Source organism: Diorhabda sublineata, chromosome 6 (genome assembly GCF_026230105.1).
Source record: "Diorhabda sublineata isolate icDioSubl1.1 chromosome 6, icDioSubl1.1, whole genome shotgun sequence".
Taxonomy (NCBI): Eukaryota; Metazoa; Arthropoda; class Insecta; order Coleoptera; family Chrysomelidae; genus Diorhabda; species Diorhabda sublineata.
The window spans coordinates 6,732,854-6,753,364 of NC_079479.1; the positions used below are offsets into that span (position 1 = coordinate 6,732,854).

A 20,511-nucleotide genomic window follows, 5' to 3' on the forward strand; every position below is an offset into this window, starting at 1 on the left:
AATTATAGGAAGAGGAAAGCTTTATTGGAAGCTTTATTAAAAATAACACCATATAAAATTGTTAACAAGTGTGTAAAGTAGCCTTTTGCATGTGAGCCTCGTAATCTAGCCACTACACTACGGATACCCTAATAATACGTTTTTTACATACTATTGCTTAAAGTATGAACATGATGCAACAATAATCTATAGATTATACTTATTTCTTTTTCATTTTCATTTAACATTTTTATGAAGTTTTTCACTCTATGTGTACATACGGCTTCGGCCAATAGAAATCCATTTATGTTTACGATTCGATGTTTTGATTGGTAAACAGTGGAGATGATGAGTCCAAGTGGACTGAAGATTTGTTGGATATTTACTGAATTTTATACGGGGAGTAAACATTATTTTACATTAGTTAATTTGGTATGAGCGCCGTGCGTATTTATTTAATATTGATTGTTCGTCGCATAATTTTCTTGTCCAATTGACATTGGAAGAGCTATCTAATAATAAATACCTAGCAACAATGTGAAATATTAAATAAATGTTTCAGATAGTTATGTCATCACATTTTGTAATTTATGGAGTGGCGGATTTACAGATTTGCCGCCATTAGGCTATTCAGTTTTTGTCGCCTCTAAATTTTGATATCTTACTCCATAATCATATCAATTTTCTATCAAAAAAAATTACAACTTTATGATTTGTGTTCCATCATCATCATTATCATTGAGAACTATGGTACCGTGTTAGATCCTTGATTATTTTTACAGTAAAAAATGATCAAAATCTCAGGTAAAACATTATCTCAGGTAAAAAATATCTCAATCATGTACCAATTTTAATGTAAGGTGAGGTATGTCCCAAAACTATATACTATATTTACATAATATGAATAAATCTTACATAAAAAATATACCTACATTTCGCGAATGTTGATAAATATTTATTATTACACTTACACTTTAAAAATAGTGCAATAATTATATCTTTTCTTAATTATATGTTAGTATTATAATTTCAGTTAAATTATAAAAATATTACAATACTTTTTTACGACACTGCTCTGATTCTATTCACAAGAGAGCTAACGCGTTTAGCTGTTCCAGACTTAAAGTCGATCGCAGGTACTTCTTTATCCTCTTCAAGCAAGAGAAGCTTCTTTTACCTGTACAATTTGTCGCTGGTGGACAAAAGTTTGGATAAATTTTTCCTAGATTCTGTTTTCGCAGTAATGAAGATACACTTGTTAATGATCCAGAAATTGCTTTTATTGAAACTCTTTCAGACGAAAGGTAGTTTTGAAAATGTACGCATTCCTGAACTAAGTCTGTTTCTAAATCATTAGGATACATATTTTCTCAAAAACTGGCTTTTTCCGTCAGAACTGATGGTCTATCTATGACAACGAGAAATCTTGGAGTAATCACACAGCTATTCCAATATCTTCATCGGGTTTTGTAATTGTTTATGTGGAGATGTTGAAATATTTATTCTTTAGCACTGTACATAGAAACTAGCCCTAGGCTCCAGCCTACTCAGCCTGTTGGTAAATCCACCACTGAATTTATGGTTAGGAGTAATGAGTTCTAACAAAAATATTAACTAGTTGTAGATAAACAAAGTAATCTACTCGCATTTAATGAGTTATTATTCATTGTTTATTGTTTTTATTGCTGAATTTTATTGCCACGAGTACTAGCGAGTGGCATACATAAATCACATTCATTATAAAGCCGTTTATCTTTAGCCTCTGAAGATGGTAGTTTGGTTATCGAAACGCACATAAGACAATGTAATTGTGAGTGTTGCTGTAGTGGTTGTGTGAACAGTGTGTTCAATATTCTTTCTCCAACATAGTCCAACTAAGAATGATTTATAGAAAGTGAGTTAGATTAAATGATATGAATATTAAAACCAAATATTTGGTTGAATATTTTCTCGTTTTGTCTCAATTTGCAGTAGCAGCCTTCAACATTATTTCTGGTATTGATATGTTGCTTCATACCTCTTCCCCGATTTTCTAACAGTAGCAACAAACAAATTTTGTTGATTCGTCTGTTACCATATGGCTATTATCCTCAAATTAAAAAAATATTTAAACTTCCTTCTAAAGCATTATGCCTTCACAGAATAAATCACAAACTAAATAGAGCACTATAAGAAGTGAAGAATGAATCCTTCCTGATTCATATTTTCTGTGAAGATCACTCCATTTGGAGAGCTACAAAAAAACCTAAACGACCGACAGTAAGCAACTCACCTTTACTTAAATCAGATATGACAAGACTCGTACAAACTTAGAAAAAGCCACAAGGTTTTTGCAGAGCACCTTTCAAATTTATTCTAAGCTCCAGAAAATATAAAAAGTTATCTTGGAGCCAATTATCTCTACCTTTGATGACATTTACCCCGTTAGAAGTTCGACAACAAATAAAACTTCTAAATCCCAAGAAAGCACCTGGGTATGATCTAATAACAGGGGAACTACTACAAAAGCTACCAAGAAAAGGAGTGGTGCTGTTAACAGTAATCTGTGATAGTATATCACGTATAAGTATGCCCACATTATTATGATCAAAAACCTGGCAAACCCGCAACAGAAGCTAATTCATATTGTCCTAAAGACCTACTTCCAATAATGACAAAAGTACTAGACTACTTCTACGTAGAATTCTAACAGTTATTCCCATAAACGAACTCATACCACAGTACCAAGTCGGTTTCAGATGTGAACACTCCACATTTCAATAATGCCACAGAATAGTTAATATAATTAATACAACCCTCGAAGAAAAAAATGTGTGCGCTGGAGTATTTCTCGATATACATCAGGCGTTCGATATGAATGCGGCATGATGGTCATGAAACTACAGGGTGCGGCAGCATAACTTCCTTTTTTAAAAAGTTTGCCATTTAGTCGGTAGATGTCGTAACGGAGTGCTAGTGGTCTCGTTCGAGAGGGGGGACTATAAAGTTTTGTCCCGGCACAGTTCAGTCGCCATCATGCGTTGGAACAGTGAGGAGCGTGCGTTTGCCGTTGAGGTTTACTTTTCGAGCGGATGTTCTGTGATCGCAACCCAGCGCGCCTTTCGGAATCGCTTTAATTTAGCCCCCTTGGCCCCTGTCCCTGACCGGAAATCAATTGTTACGTGGGTCACTACGTTCAGACAAACTGCAAGTGTGACAAGACGAAGAACTGGAGTCCCTCGGCCCATTAGATCACCGGAGAACATTGAGTTAGTTAGAACTTCAGTGTTGCGATCACCACGGCGTTCTGCGCGCAAACATGCGTCTGCCCTTGGACTTTCCGATCGTTCTGTGAGGAGAATACTTCATGATGATCTTCATTTTCATCCATACAAGATGGCAATTGTGCAGGAACTTTCTGAACGTGACTTCAATTCTCGGAGGAACGCGTGTGAGGTTTTTCTGGAAGTCGTTCCTGAGGACGCTATTGTTTTTTTTAGTGATGAAGCCCATTTTCATTTGTGTGGATCCGTAAACAAACAAAACATGCGCTACTGGGCTGATACCAATCCTCGACAATTGCATCAACGGCCTTTGCATTCACCTAAAGTCACAGTGTGGTGTGCAATTTACTCACGTGGAATTATTGGTCCCTGGTTCTTTGAGGAAAATGAAGTCACAGTGACAGTGAATTCGCACCGGTATGTAAACATGTTACAGGAATTTTTTTTCCCACGGCTAGATGAGTTGGACTTAGGGGACACTTGGTTCCAACAAGACGGAGCAACGGCACACACTTCAAGAACATCGATGGCTGTTTTGAGGGAACACTTCCCAGAGCGCCTTATCTCAATTAGGGGCGATTTGGAGTGGCCAGCCCGCTCTCCCGATTTGACCCCTTGTGATTATTTCCTATGGGGTTTTTTGAAATCCCGTGTGTATGTGAACCGTCCAAGGACCCTACAAGATTTGAAGACGAACATCCAGGAAGAAATTGCCAACATAACGCCTGCTATGCTGGCAAGAGTCATGACAAACGCCAGAAATCGGTTTACTCAGTGTATGGAGAATGGGGGACGTCACCTAACTGATTTGATCTTCAAAACTCAGTAAAACAAAACTTTATGTATGTGCCTGTATTATAAAAAACGAATAAAAATTTTCTGATTCATACAATAAGTTTTATTAACTTTTGAAAAAAGGAAGTTATGCTGCCGCACCCTGTACATTTAACGGAACAACTATATTTTAAAATCTTATATTACCGAACACTATTTTCAAATCAAAGTTGAAGATACCAAATCAAATTACCATACGATAGAATCTGGAGTACTTCAGGCCCATTTCTATATCTGATATTCACAGTAGATAGATGTAGACCCAACTATAGCTGCAGAAAAAGTACAAAATCATCTAAGTTTGTTACAAAACTGGCTCAGTGGAAAATTAACGTCAATGCCAGTGAATAAGAGCAAATAATTTACAACATTTACAACAAGAAATGTCTGTTTGTCCGCAAATGTTCATCAATAATATTCTCATTCCGATAAAACCAGAAGTCAAGTACTTAGGATTGCATTTAGATAAAAAACTTACATGGAAAATACATATCAAATACAAGAGAAAACTGTTAGATTTGAAATTAAAAAATATACACTGGCTACTGGACAAAAAGTCTCAACTAAGACTCTAAAATACATAGCTCATCTATAAAACTATATTCATACCAATCTTGTCGTATGGAATAGAATTATGGGGCTGCAGAAAATACCTCAAACATTCAAATCCAAAACACTCCGTATGTTGAGTAGATCCCCCTGGTACATTACTAACTAAACAATTCATAACGATCTTAAGATCCCATTAACAAAATATGTGATAAAGAACTTTTCCACAAGATACAAAATCGATCCAATGACCACAACAATGAATTAATAAATAATCTAATCAACCAGCAAACAGAAGATTGAAGAGAATATGGCCCACAAAAAATAATCTCAGCGTACCGTCACTGTATGGTTCCTGACTTACTTTAGTGACTTTACTTTTTACTCTGCTTATGGATTAGATTGTAAAAGTGCTGTATATCAATGAAATAGATTATAGTTATGATAAAAATCTTTAATTACCTTTTCGTTATCCATTTCATTAACCGGTCGACAATCATAATAATCATTGAAAAGAACGTTGATCATCGAGTTATAGACACTTACATCGACGTAATACATTCTAATATCGCCTTTAATTGAGCGTATAATATTTTTCGAATTAATTTGTGTTACCAATTTAAACGCAGTATTAACGGCGTATTTACCTGGTTCAGCTATAACTCTAATTGAATTATCAGGAAAGTATTCATTCAGGCCTCTATTTATGAGATCTGCTATCTGAAAGTAATTACAATAAAAAAAAATGTATTACAGTGAATGATTCGTAAAAATTAAGTATTGGGTATGTTTGGATAATTGGTCATAGATCTTTAAATGAAGTCCAAAATAGTTTTCTTAATCTTTTCATTTTTTTGCTGTTAAATCTAGCATTTGTGTCAAAGACAGCAATTGAACTGCACCTCACACTATTCTTGCTACTCTCTCTTCAGCACTATGGTGTCTAGGCTGAGAGACTCAATAGTACTTTAACGAATTCGATATTATAATCCTCATCGTCGTCATCATCGTCATTATAGTAATCATCACTTCATTTAAGTCTTGGCCTATCGGTTGGACAACTGAGGTTACATTCGGAGGAAAAAATAACATTTGAATCTTTCCATAATCAGTGAAGATAAGTCTTGTAATTTGTTAATATAAGAGTCGGTGTCTTTCATGAAAATACGGACTTAAAAATTCTTTTCAAAATATAAAGACTGAGAGTAGTCGAAAGTTTTCATCTATTTTTCGAAAATTAAAAAACAACTTATTTTATAAATCGTTGACCCGACGAAGAGTGACTTTAAGTACTTGATCCAAAACGATTCGCCTAGGTTCGTTTAAGTGAGAAATAGGAGGGAGTGTTATGAACAATGTGGAAGGTAGAGGAATGTAGGTATTTTGGTTTTCCTGTGACATGCTACCAGATATATCGGAAAATATTGAGTTAATTGCATACTGTTAGGATATGAAGGTTATAAAAGCAAAATTACTTGGTATGTCTAAAAGGAATCAACTTGGAATCCCCTGTGCCAGACATAGGTCACTTGAGGTAGAAAATCTGACTCTTTACGCTTAAACCGCGTCAATAAGACCTAGGAAATGTTCATTTGAATGCCCTTTTGGTTCAACGCGGCACCCAACGCGCGGATAGATACGGATGCATAATTCTTCAGACAGTATATGACGAATAGCGAATTGATATGCCGATAGCTACTTTTGTCTTTCTAACTCCAATCCGACAGACGTCCAGTATCATTTGGTAAACTTTTTCAAATATATCGTTGGTTCACAGTTTTTAGCCCTCTCGAACGCTCATCGTTAGTAAAGCTGATTCGGCCACCTTTGAATTCAACGGCCCAAACTTTACAGACCTAAATCATGGTGCAAGGTCTCCGTATGCTGTGTGTAACTTAAATTTCATTTATGTAGGCGTATTGGATTCCAAAAACAAATATTTCATTACAGTTCTATACTTATATTTTATATTTTACATTTTCAGAAAAATCTCCATAACGACTCACTCATGTTATTGTCAAACAAAAACTAAGCGTCCCAAAATGGCTGGAGTTTTAGTGAAAATCTTTCAACGCTTGCGCAAATATATTTCTCAACTCATATTACTTATCATATTAATTCTTCAGGTTGAGGTAGGAAACTTTTCACACAACCCACGTAAACCTGTTTCATGGTTTTTCCGTGCTTTTTATAGTAGCTTTTTCATACTGATATTCTTAGAGCTGAAATACATTTTGAAAGCGTTATAATAATTCCCTTTGTCAGTCAGTTATTTCTAAATTCATTGTGGAATTTCTAGTTTTTATACTCATTTGATTAGATCAGTATCGAAAAAATTATAACTGTAGTCACCTGATTCAACGGTTTTTTACTGTCTCCGGGATATCCACCACCAATATCTAATATTTGGAATTTGAATCCTAATTCCCTACCCATATCAAATACTTTTCGTGCTGCAGCTATAGCTTCATAATATATGCCATAATTCATACAACCCGATCCCACGTGGAAAGCTACACCAATAACATTCAGATTTAACGATTTGGCAACTTTCAAAAGATCCAAGGAGTCTTCAGTTGGTAGTGCCCCGAATTTTTTACCCAATACGTATTTGGCGGATACGTCATCGCATCGAATCCTTATGAGTAATCTAAAAAAAATATTTATTAATACGGAAAACACTTTGTAGGAAACTACATTTCGATTTGTATCAAAAAATTTTTGTTCTTTTGAAGTGGAAATCTTCATATATCGTGAATAAAAAAGATTATTGGATAAAACCTATTTGTCTAAAAAACGACAACTGCTTAAAGAATTAAAGTTATATATCAGTAAAAAAGGTGGTGTGGACATCAGTTATTATCTTTACGATTGTTTTGGTTCTATGCCATACTGATACTTTTTTGTCGATTGTATGAAGATAGTCCCAGAAGTACCTGGTCCAACAAAAACAACACAAGCGCTTTGAATAAAAATATATTTATTTTTTGATACATTAGCAGAATGACATGCGAAAAACTAGTGCGTATCGCAAGGGATAAATCGCCAACAAGCAGACAATCTGGATCCAGGAGGCTGAAACTGAAGAAGAAACAGGTTTTAAATCTACCATACAAGAAGGAAGAAGAAGAAGGAGATTTTTCAACACTTCTCCTTTCAGCTCCATACACTTTAGTTAAGTTCGTACACTTTTTATAATAAGAATCGTCAAGTTTCTCAAAATAGCAATTAACTGCCAACATCATCTCTTCATTGTTGGAGAAGCTTTGACCACCGAGCCATTTTTTTAAGTCAGGGAATAGACAATCAGAGTGGGTTTATTTTGACGAATAGGGTGCATGAGGTACCAATTAAAACTTGTGTGAGCAGGTGCATAGTCTTGATAAAACAACGTTTTTGCTCGATTTCTTTGCTCAAATGTTGCAATAAGTTTGCATAATATTTGCCGTTGATAGTTTTTCCTTTTTTAAGATAGTCAATGAAAATTATACCACGTGCATCCCAAAAAACCGACGCCATGACCTTGCCTTCAGATGTTCTTTTGTTTCGGGTGCGAAGTGATGGAGCCATGTTTCATCTGTGGTTATGAAACGGCGCAAAAATTCTGCTTTACTTCTGTGAAACATTACCCAATACTCAATCAAACATTTTCACGACGCTATTCTTGTTCCATTTTGAACAATCGCGGCATCCATCTTGCGCACAGCTTTCTTATTATTCTTATTATTATTATTATTCTAATTTTTAGTTAATATGCAATGTGGCGCACTTTTTGAAATGACTACTTTTGAGCACACATCTCCTACAATCATTAGAGCTCTTTTCGATTTCTAGCTCCGGCTCTATACATTCATCACTCTCACCAGTCTCTATCCAATTAAAATAGTGCGCAAAATGTTCAAAACTTTAGGCAACTACGATTTAGCTATGGTGGCACTTTGTCTAAAAGAGGAAAATGATGAAACCCGGAGAGATTTCATGAGAAACAGAGGAAAACGCAGTGTTATTTTAAGTTTTCCCTTATTTTGAGACAAAAACAAGAAATGCATTAAAAAGCGCGAATTTCAGCATGCTTTGTTCATGCCGTCTGCCGCAGGGATTAAAGCGACCAGCGGTCTAATCGGAGCCTGCTGTCTACCGCAGGGAATTAACTAAACAAAGTCAAAATCCCAGTTGATATTTTGGTCTCGACAAACAAATTTATAATGCCATTGTCCGCAATTATTTGAGAATTTGCTTTTTTCTTTCAATTGTGGCACCGAAATTTAGGATTGCATTTAAATGGCCCAGAGCAATAGGTTTAAACTTGTGTCGAGTCAATTTTCCAATTGCCCCCCTTTACAATCAAATTGCTTCTCGGTGGGGCGTATGCCCCACGTTGAGATAGACGTAGATAGACCCTTTGGCATATCAGTGAACCTTACCTAGATCAATTTGGTCATGTCTTGTCTGTAATTTGTCTGAAAACTCTTTTTTGACAATTGGTCAAGATCTTTCAACTCTACACCAGGGCTCTTATTCTTTCCATCTCAGCTAATCTAGTGTTCATAATTGTTCCTTAATTTAAAAATTGTTCCAAGAATCAAGAATCAAATATATTAAATCATGAACAATTTCTCCGTATAAATTATTAACTAAATTACCACCATAACTAATTACCACTAATTAATTCGTAGATTTTTTTAATTGATTCTTGTATTTTCGAGAGTTAGTAAGCATGCACAATTCCAAATTGATTGGTTAAAGGGAAATTATTTAAATATGGATTACAAAATTTGTAGCATACAAACAGAAAAACAGTGTGAGTTAAATTTATTAAATAACTTTCATGGCTCAATGATTCGTGAATGTGCCCTAGAATTTTGTAATTGGTAGAGCGAATCTCTTTAGGAAAGGTATAAATAAAAAAATCAATTTTTCTTGAAAAAACTTTTATTTCTAATCTATTTTTAGCCTTATATCTGGTGAGAAACTTTACATATTTTACCATATCTAGAGCTACTAAGAAGTATCAACTCCTCCCCTTTATTAATTTACAGGGTGATTTGTGAAATTGACTATACATTTTAATTGGCTATAGTGTTTATATAGCTCATTCGATTTTTCAAATTTTTTTATGATGCAGTACAGTACTATTGAGCTTTCGACTGGTATTAGTTAAACTTAGAAATTCCAAGACCGGCTTTGGAAAATATGGTATGGTATAATATTTATCCAGAATTGATTAAAACTTTATATCAGATAATAACACATTGTATCAACTTCGAAAACTCTCATTGAATTTGTATATATAATTATTATAACTAAATATCGTACGAAGCTTTTCTATGATTTTTATTTATAGCAAGTTCTGAAATGAAATCGATTGTTTTTAGGAGTTATAAGTAAGAAAAGACATATTGAAAATCAATTAATTGCCAATATGATGTTAGTAAACAGTTTAATTTATTGGGCGAGTGATTGAAAAATTGTAGAATTTTTTAATGATAGTTGATGCATCATGAATACAGAATTTAATGAAGAACATGCTTAAGCAGCGATGTTAATCGAAGAATGCTTATTTGCTGGTTGCTGGAATGCTGGTTTATTTAAAGTGGATTTGATAGAAAATTTCATCACCTTCAAAACAAATAAATCTCATGTAAATAAACACATGTTGTCAGCTCATGTCCACAACTTCCATTACCGTACCTATACATATTTTACTTAACATTTTTTGGTAATACTTTTAATTGACGTGTACGTGTTTAATAAATATACGTGCTTTATTATTGTGAGAAGTAAGGCAAATACTAAACAAACGAATATAATATTAGGGCACTGTTTCTCAACAGTAAGTATTTAACTTGATTTATTTATATGTTCTATGTTCCGTCAGCAATGACAGAAAGACGCAAAGGGGCCAGTTTGAGTCGTCGACAAATCAAATCTAGTCATCTAAGATATAAGATTACGAATATCGGGCAAACAAATCCAACAAAACAATGCAGAGAAACGCGCAGCTTCATAGCCAACAGACGTAGAGGAATTGACTAACAGCGACAAACATTTTGAGACATCAGAATTTTTTTTCAACTGTCATAATAAATAGTAAAAATATGAATGATTTTTTAAAGTTTAGATAGCTATCAAGAATTCTAATTTAGAATATATTCGTTACTTTAGTGAAAAATAATTTATTGACCTAAATACAGCATACTTTCATTGACTACAACATTTTCGATTATAAGTACATCTCTCACATAGTAAGTTATTTTTATTGAAAGAAAAGAATATTCGCTAGAAATAATTTTTATGGCAAAACAATGTTTGCCGGGTGAGCTAGTTTATATTAAATATTTTGACTTACTCAGCTTCGGGATGATGCTTTTTAATTTTGTTTAATTCTTCTAGGCTATCAAAAGTCATAGTCTTTACTCCAACTTTAGCCGCGTATTCAATGTGATGGATTAGCTTCGTAGGATTAGCAAAAATGATTTTATCAGGATGTACATTAAGAGCTAGGATTTTTCTTATTTCTTCATCACTAGCACAATCAAAGCCGCTACCAATCGCTGCGAATGTTTCCAATACCAATTTGTAATCATTGCATTTCATAGCTGAAATTTGAAATCATTTTTTTTATCTTATAATGTTTCGTGAACACCAAAGAATATTATTTAGTAAAACTAAAAAAATTCGTTCGACATTTTGTGTTACAAAATTCTAAACATTAAACTATTTACTAATTAAATGCTAGTTGTAAAATTCAGAGAAATTATGTAGTTAGATGTAAAATGTACAACGACTTTTGGTTCCAATTCAATTAATAGCTAGAACAATTAATATTTTTTTTTACTTTAAAAATCAACCTCCTAATAACGTAGTGGTCACAATCGTTGATTCAAGCTTTTCAAAATTGATGATGGAAGTTTCGAAAACATATCAAGGGAGCACGCCCTACATTTTTAGTATGGTAGCCACTATATATATAAATAAATATTTATTTTAATAAAGACTTAAAGAAAAGTCGAAACGTCAAAATTTATCTTTCAATTCAAAATTATCAAAAAAAAAATATATCAAAATAAGAATAAAATCAAAATAGAAATTTGTTCTAATAAAAAAAAATTAATTTTTTCTCAGTTGTTACATCTCCATATATAGCATATATAGTAAAATTATTTAGGTCTTTTTCATCATTTGTAGCTTTTTCGTAGAATGTGAACCATTTCTGAAAATTCTCTTTTTCGTGTATTAGATTCCGTTCCAAGACTTTTTGGATCTTTATAATTGAATTTATGCTATTTTGATATTTCATGGTTCGTTAACGCAGTTTTTTTATCGTATTGATGAACTTTTAGTCTATTTTCTAAATATTGAGAGGTCTGCCCTATGTAGATAACAATTAGTACAAGGCACTTGATATATATTATATTACTTTTTTTGTTTTTTGGTGTTTTAGATTTTAATATTTAGTGAAATATTTAGATAACGTATTATGTCTAATGACTTATACTAATATCATATTTATTCAAATAATTTGATAGTTGTTGGGAAAGTCCTTATACGTATGGTAAGGAAATTGACGTTTCGACTTTTCTTTGAGTCTTAATCAAAATATGATATTGACATTGACAATTTGCGTATTTATATTGATCAATAGATCACCTTCATCATGAATATTAAAATAAGGATAAAATCAAAATAGAGCTTTGTTTTAATAAGAAACTTTACGTACGACTAGTACAATTTTTGAAATATTTGGATGCCAAGGAAAGTTTTTTCACAATTAAACCTTACTCACCCTTTAAATCACACAATAATAGATAGGTTAAAAAGTCGTGATTAGTTTCAAAACTACAATTTTAAATTAATCAAATGAGTATATTTAGACTTTTTGTTGATTGGTTAATATTATCATGAATTTTTTATATAAAGTGATGAGAAAATATTGTTGAATTAACTTTCATAAAAAGAGGAACGCCCTTTGATAACAAAATAAATTAAAAAATAGAACTTGGAAAAATTCCTATCTTGGATTATAATTTTTTTAGGTCATAAAAATATTGACATTTAAAATACGCTATCTAAAATACACATTTATTCTGGCAGAGAAAAATTTACCACATCATAATAGTATTTTGTATACACTGAGTAAGTCATTTATTATTACTTAATAGAATCTACACGATATTATTATTCATTAAATCTACAAATAAAATGCAATAACTTTACATACAAAATTCCGGAATATAAAAATAAATACTATTATCGTCTTTCTAACAAAAAGGAAGTTATTTCCCTGTTCTTAATTCAATAATTTTCATTAGTTTATTCGAGTGATAAATTCATTCTATATAATGTGACTTATTTTGTACCCAAACTCGTGAATTGTTAGTGTCAATATCATATTTTGATGACTTAAAGAAAAGTCGATATGTCAATTTTTATCTATCTTTTAAAAATTATTAAAAAAACTGATTTTGAAACAGAAAAGACCTAAAATCAAGTACATTTAAAAACACACACATTACATTTTTGTTTTATTATTAGGTGCAAAAAAATAATCTTTCGACCCGTAAACATGCCACGTATAATTCACCATGGGTAAGACATCGATTTTCTAGATTCAGATCATAAACTTTCAAAGATTAGTATTCGAATTTGTTAATGCTTATGGCGAATGTAAGACGGATCTGAAATTAAAATCGTTTAAACTCAAATGGCAAATCATATGGATCCTCGGAATGAGAATTTCCTGACCTTCCACTTTAGTATCGTCTCATAAAGCACATTTTTTATCAACTTACCACCAAAAGGGTTTCGTTCCACAGTTTTGGTTGGTTTATGTTTTGGAGTATAATTAATACGGAGCCAACCTTTAGTCTTAAATTGTGTGCTGGCAAGTCAGGTACATCCAAATAAATAAGTAACTTAAATGTTCGTTCTTAGATAATATCCATCCTGTACCATGACACATAACTACAGTTTACGGACAAGAGTGTCCAAATATATTGGTTGCTACCTTACTCAACAACTGGATCCCGATAAGGATATAAAATGTAGAATTAAGGTAGCTCGTAAAACATTTTTTGAAATGAGATCACTTTTCTCTAATTATACTTTAAAATTTCAACTACGGAAACAGATGATCAAATTTTACATATGGTCAGTTCTCTTATATGGAGTCGAAGGATGGACTTTAAAAATATCTACCATTAATCGCTTAGAGGCTTTTGAAATGTGGTTTTATATAAGCATACTCAAGATACCGTGGACAGCTATACAAACAAACGATGCAGTCCTCAACAGAGCAAATGCAGTTCGTGAGTTGGTGGATAACATTACACGCAGGAAAATAGATTATTTGGGACACATACTGCGTAGTAACCGGTTTAGTATCCTCCAGTTGATTATAATGGGTTAAGTTGAAGGTCGTAGAAGAATTGGAAGGAAATAAGCGTCTTAGTTGAAGAATATAAGAGAATGGACAGGGATAAGAGTAGCAGGACAGTTATTTAGACTAGCTCAAGATAGAGAGAGTTTTGCCATACTGATCGCCAACGTTAAGGGGACTTGATACGGCACGCAACAAGAAGAAGAAGAAACAACCATTGCATTTTTTAGTATTTGCTAGAGTAAGTTTGTCCCATTCTTCGGTAGACCGTCTAATATCATTTTCTTCTAAACCAACAATATCTTGGCATTCACAGACAGATATAAACTCAACTTAATTAAAAAAATGTAGATGATTGTGTATCTCAGGACTAATGTTTTCATTAAGAAAAGTAAAAATATGGTTGTTAATTCTCTGAAGTACAATCGTTTATCTTTTCTTGTTAGAATAGTTAGGTGCTCTTTGTATTGTTTTCCTTCATTACATTCTAGGTCATTAAATCTGAAGATTTTCTTCGGAGGACACTTGAAGATTGAAGCAGTTTCGCATGCACTGTGAGCGTCATTTAGATGATATTCTATTAAAAGAAAAATTTTCAATCCACTGATGACAAACACCTTGATCCACTGATTTACTATTTCCAGATGTTAATTTTAAAAAAACTGTCATGCTGACTTTTAAAACCTCAACTTAACCATTACTAGATGAAGAATTGTGTATTCCCAGTTTTCACATTTATTTTTATTTCATTTAGATAGTCTTATCGCATTGCTGCCCTTGTTCGTCACCAATGATAATTCACAACGAATTGTCATATGAAATTTCCACGAAGTTTTTGTTTTCTACTCTCGTTGCCAAGTCCGTGGCTCCTTTGTAGATGACTGATAATCCTACTGAATCACTAACCGATAAAGATAAGTCAGTATCATCAAGTACTTACCGTAAAAAAATTCAACTCTTGGTAACAGCGCTTTCCAATTATTGTATAACCAAATTAATTTACTAACGTCACATACATAAAATGGATCTTCTTGATTAGGTAATTCAGTAATCTTTTTAATAACGGAATATGTATTCAATTCCCCATCTAGTACTTGCACGCATCTCTCGGAACTCATTTTATTAATTTGTTATATAAATTTAAATAATTTTGATATTAGATAAAAAGTCGACCCTATCAACATTGAAACTATACAAGCAGTCGAAGTAGTAGATTATATTCAATATACTTATCAATACTTATTCCTACTGATAACTTTGATTTTATTTATATAGAGTCGTCCAAAAATTGCTGTACCTGTACCAGGTAAACTGATTAACTTAATTATACACCATAATTAGAAAATATGTAACAATATTCAAAGATAAATTTAGGATTTATTACTAGATCTTCAATGCTTTTATCCTATTAGATATCAGATAATTCCGCAAGCTGGTAAAGTATACCTTATTAGGATTGCCTCATAAAATTCTTATCAGGATTACCTTATATGGTTCTGAACAGGATTACTTTTTCATAATCTTAATGAGGACTGCCTTGGACTACTCAAATCACGATTACCTAATACTCAATAGCAAAAAAAACCGGACACTTAGATTTGGTCTTATAATTTTGTTAAACATATTAATCTTTTTAATTTATGCTAAGAATTTATTTGAACAAAATCTGCCAAATAGTTTTTATTGATTATTTACCAAAAATACGAAATAAAGAAAAAATTATGACTCAACACATTTTCAAAAAAACTTCATCCTTCATTTCTATTAGGTTTTTTAACAATTTGGCTCCAACCCTGTCAGGCATCGAAGATATTAATTTCTGGACGTACTTCCTTGGCATAGCTTTCCATTCTTTTCGACGAGCAATTTGGAGCTGATTTAAGTCACTAGGAGGAGGATGACGTTGTCTAACGTGCTTCCTTAAATTATCACAAAAAGGCTCTATGGGATTCATATCGGGAGATCGTGCAGGCCAGTTCAAAATTCATATACCATATTATATACTTTTCTTGAGTTTTTCGGCAATAAATTCGATTGGGCAACTTCAGTAGCTTCTCTAATTTCTTGTGGTGTTAATGAAAAGTCACTTTCATTTTCTATATTAATTTTTAGTTGGTTTTCAATTTAATTTTTCATAAAATATTATACACTGAGAATTGTGAACACACAATAATGTGGACAGTTTTGAGTCAAATTTATAAATTGTTTCACAAACCATGATACATGAAGAAACAGACATACGTCAAACACATTCATGTCCCAGTTTCCAGTCTGGTTTAGGAAAATTCACACACTATAGGACTAAATTGAAAATATTTAGTGGTATTTTATATGATATAATTATGAAAACCGATTTTTTGTAACAAAACAATATAATTATATTCACGCAAAGATATAGATCTGGCTTGGATTGATATCAACTTCTCTTTCTATTATTAAAGAAGCTCTATGGATCTTTCTTTTTTGTGGCAACAGGATTCCTTGCCTTACATGCTATTATTGGAACAACATATATTAATTTCTACTATTCGTCAATTTTTAAATAATTTTTCTTCAATCCATCATTTTAGATATGAAGCAGCTGCTTGATACGGACATATCGTTGATGTATTATGATTATTTTTATATATTTCTATCTATTGTTGAAGTGGATAATAATATATAAAAGTATATTTGACTTCCAATCAAAAAATTCTATATTCTAGTATAAACAATTAAAATTTTAACCACATTTTATAATAATAATTCGTTTAATTTCAATATAATAATATTAATTATTTTGAATTTAATTTCCAAAAAAAAGATATGATCGAGAACAAAGAAAACCTTTTTAATGGGGATTTGATCCTTCGATCTTTTTATTTTCTATGTTGAAATTATTTCTACCATTAATTATTACAATAAAAATCTCTATTATTCAACATTATTTACTAATTTTGATTATTTTCATTTTTATTTTATTATGAGGTTTATACCATGAATGAAATCAAGGAGCTTTAAATTGAATTAATTAGGATAATAGTTAATTATAACATTTAAGTTACATTGAACAAATATTGAAATTTATATCGATATAATCGATATATCTTAAATAAGAAAGTATTGCATTTAGTTTCGACCTAAAAGTTTCATTCCAAAAATTCTCAGAGTTAAGTCAAACAAAAAGAAGGTTAATGATAAAAATGAGATTATTCTCCAATTGAAAAAATTCAAGAATAAGATTATATCTTAATTTTCAAGCAGTGAAATTTTGTTTTTATTTTTATTTATAAGCTTAAAATAAAACATTACAGTTTCATTACAAAATGAGATTTTTTTACTTACATAGACAAGTCTTTGACTTCTTCAAAATTACACTATTTGTTAAATATTTAAGGAAATATTTAATAATAAAAATATTAATGATAGTAAATAAATTTTTAAGTGATTTATTGAAAATGATTGCTCAAAAGTCAATGTTTTAAAATTTATTGACAATTCTCTCTTGGGGAAGTTCACACTCCACTTTATACTCGTACTTACAGTTTGATATCCAATTCAACAACTAACTGTCGTATTAAATTCATAGGAGGTTCCAATTATATGGTTCAAAATGATTATAAAATTAATTTATTTTCTATAGTGTCAACCTAATGAGATCCTAGTGTGGACCTCGTCAGGATAACCTGATAAGAAATAGTCTTTATTTTAGTAAGGTGATCCTGAGAGATTCCTCGCATACACTTGACTAGGAAAGACCTGATGAAAAATAATTTATTCTCAATATGGTAAACCTAATGTGATCCTAGTGTGGACCTCATCAAGATAACCTGATAAGAAATAGTCTTTATTTTAGTAAGGAAATCCTGAGAGGTTCCTTATACGGATACGATCAGGGAAACCTGATTGAAAATTAATTTATTTTTAATAGGGTTATCCTGATGGACCTCGTCAAGTTTGCCCTAATAAGGTTAACCTTGTAGTAACCTGATAAGGTAATTATGTTGCTTTAAGGAAATGAAGAGAAAAATTCTAGTCGGGTAGTTAAATCTAAGACATATTTTCTTAAATTTTCTGACTGTTTCGGATAATTGCTGCCACTTTGGCAATTCGAAATTTGTCATGCTGTATATTTGATTTACTGATTAGTTGAACCATTTTTGTTAATCTTTTGACTATAATATTCTCTTTTTGACTGTTTCCTACTCGATATATCTTTCCTTAGAGTTTATTATAATAATTTATGTGAAAACATTAATAATGTCTTCTGATGTGAAACCAAATATATTTGTCTATTGATTATACCTAACATCAAAACTTCACAGTCTGGATAATGGGAGGCGTATCCTCTCTGTGCATTTTCCTAGATCTATGAAAGGTACTCGACACCGTGTACCGTGTTCTATTACTAGACACATTTGAGTCATAGAAAACAATGAATCTATGTGAATGAAAAAGTCAGCATTAAGAGCATTGGCACCTGTAGCGCTCTCCAAAGCACAGTTCTGGGACCAGTATTATTTATATTATTTATATTAGACCTTAAATTGATCTAATAAGTTCGTGGGCAAGCAGCGTTGTTTTACTTACTTACTTTATTTAGAACTCGTCATTTATCTAGTTTATAAGAATGCTTGTCGCAAAACTACAGAAAAGCTTTGTTCCTATCAGGGGTTTTTGCAGATTCTTCATTGGGTAAATTATCGGCTCATTTATTTTGGTGGCTTTTGTGGCATTTTTTATCTCTGCTCTTAGATATTTATCATACAAACCGTTTATTTCATTAGAGATGCCCTATTCGTACTAGACCAGCTTTTTTCAATATGAATCATATATCAAAATTGATATTCCCAGATCTACGAAATAACCTCTACTCTGAATATGGAGACTGTTTCGTTTGAATAGCATTCTTAGAGCCGATTTAGTACTCAGATATTTCTTCTTCACGTTCGAAATGAATTTTTATTTGGATAATTTCATGAAACTCCTTGAGGATCTTCACATTTTCAGATTTACATTCAACAAAATTTAAGGTATTTTTCTTGAATATTTCAGCCGTTTATCTAGTAGATTAACGTAATAGAATGCGAAGGAAATTAAAATTTGAGGTCAGTATCTTCATAAAAAATTTGTAAGCTATTGCTTTAATAAAATTTTCAAAAATGTTTAGCTCTGAATTAAAATTTCATCCTAATCATATTTATGTAAACTGTCAACTGTATAAGGTATCCCAAGAAAACTTGGCCACCATATTTCTGTAAATCACTAGAACTAGAAAGTCTAGCTATGTTGTACTGAACACACTGTTTACACTACAACTATACTAACACTCATAATTATACCATCTGACGAGCGTTTTGAAATCCAAGGTAAACCGTTTATTTTCAGTATCTGAAGACTTGTTTATCGAAACCTAAACAGTGTGTTCAGTATGAATATCAACAACGGCTCCAGAATTTCAAATTTAACTAGATGGTATTTTTGAGAAAGTAGTTAAAGATTGTTTGAAACATACAATAACCAACATCAATTCCCGTTTAATATTTAAGGATCTTTAGACATTTCTTTGTAGTTTGTAGTTCAGATAATAGTGTAGAATCATTTATTCCGTCAAACACACTAAATGGACATACGTAATCATTCATTGAAAATTCATAATGTTCGAATGTTTAATTTAGAAAATATTCTTAAATATAAGCTCTGATTTTGCAACTTTAAAGGCATATAACTCAAAAACCGGGGGGTGTATGAGGATTTTTTTCATAAATTCTTCATATAGACATTATTGTACAAATGCGTGCATTCATATTTATTAGTACAATATTCGATTCGCTTCGAACTGGTGTACAATTCGAATATCCAAGTGTAGAGCCAATCACTGTTGAATTTTAACTATTATTGGCGATAGTTGAAAATGAGAAAACATCCCAAAAAAACTTCGGGATTGTAAGTTAATAATAAAAACGAACCAGCTCTTGAGTAAAGATAATTGCATGTACAGCTTTGTAAACTATAGTTGTTTCCATGACATTTTTATAGTTGAGTCGTATTTATAAAATAAACGAAATTTCAATACAAAATTGACAGTTATAATTTCTTATCATCCTACCCAAATTACAAGTGAAATTACCCCAAATATTCACAACCAAAAAAAAGGAATAATATGAGTAGCTCAGGTATGTTAATTATGTTTAAAATAATTTCAATCAAACAAATGTTGATAAATTTAATCACAAACCTTTACTCTTTCATACAGCTATTTAAAATAAAATGGATAATGATGAATAGAGATGCTAAAACATTTTTTTATTTAATTGAATGACAGGTACTACCGTCTTGTTAATAAACAGGGAAATTGTTTATCTAAATATGTACAATGCACAATCAGTACACTTATTTCATTGAAAATATAAAGTGAAAATAAAACATAAAATTTGGAATATCTCCTTAAAGGAATATTACCTATGGCTTGAAATACACTTATCTCGACATTGAATCCAATATTGTAAGCATTTCTGAGAATCTTCT

At 31.8% G+C, this 20,511-nt stretch overlaps 1 protein-coding gene across 2 annotated transcripts in view; it reads right to left on the reverse strand.

Annotated features, from left to right (window-relative positions):
* LOC130445748 (ornithine decarboxylase-like) overlaps positions 1 to 15,207 on the reverse strand; it is a 16,983-nt gene extending 1,776 nt beyond the window's left edge. The window contains exons 1-5 of one of the 2 annotated variants that reach the window (XM_056781593.1): positions 14,945 to 15,172; positions 10,975 to 11,224; positions 6,978 to 7,275; positions 5,273 to 5,345; positions 5,088 to 5,197 (exon numbers count right to left, since the gene is read on the reverse strand). In XM_056781593.1, the coding sequence (XP_056637571.1) occupies positions 5,088 to 5,197; positions 5,273 to 5,345; positions 6,978 to 7,275; positions 10,975 to 11,224; positions 14,945 to 15,122 (909 nt within the window). In that variant the 5' untranslated portion in view covers positions 15,123 to 15,172. Of the gene's footprint in view, positions 1 to 5,087; positions 5,346 to 6,977; positions 7,276 to 10,974; positions 11,225 to 14,944 lie in introns of both variants that reach the window. The other variant, XM_056781592.1, reaches the window with a different exon arrangement.
* Between the last annotated feature and the right edge of the window lie 5,304 nt (positions 15,208 to 20,511).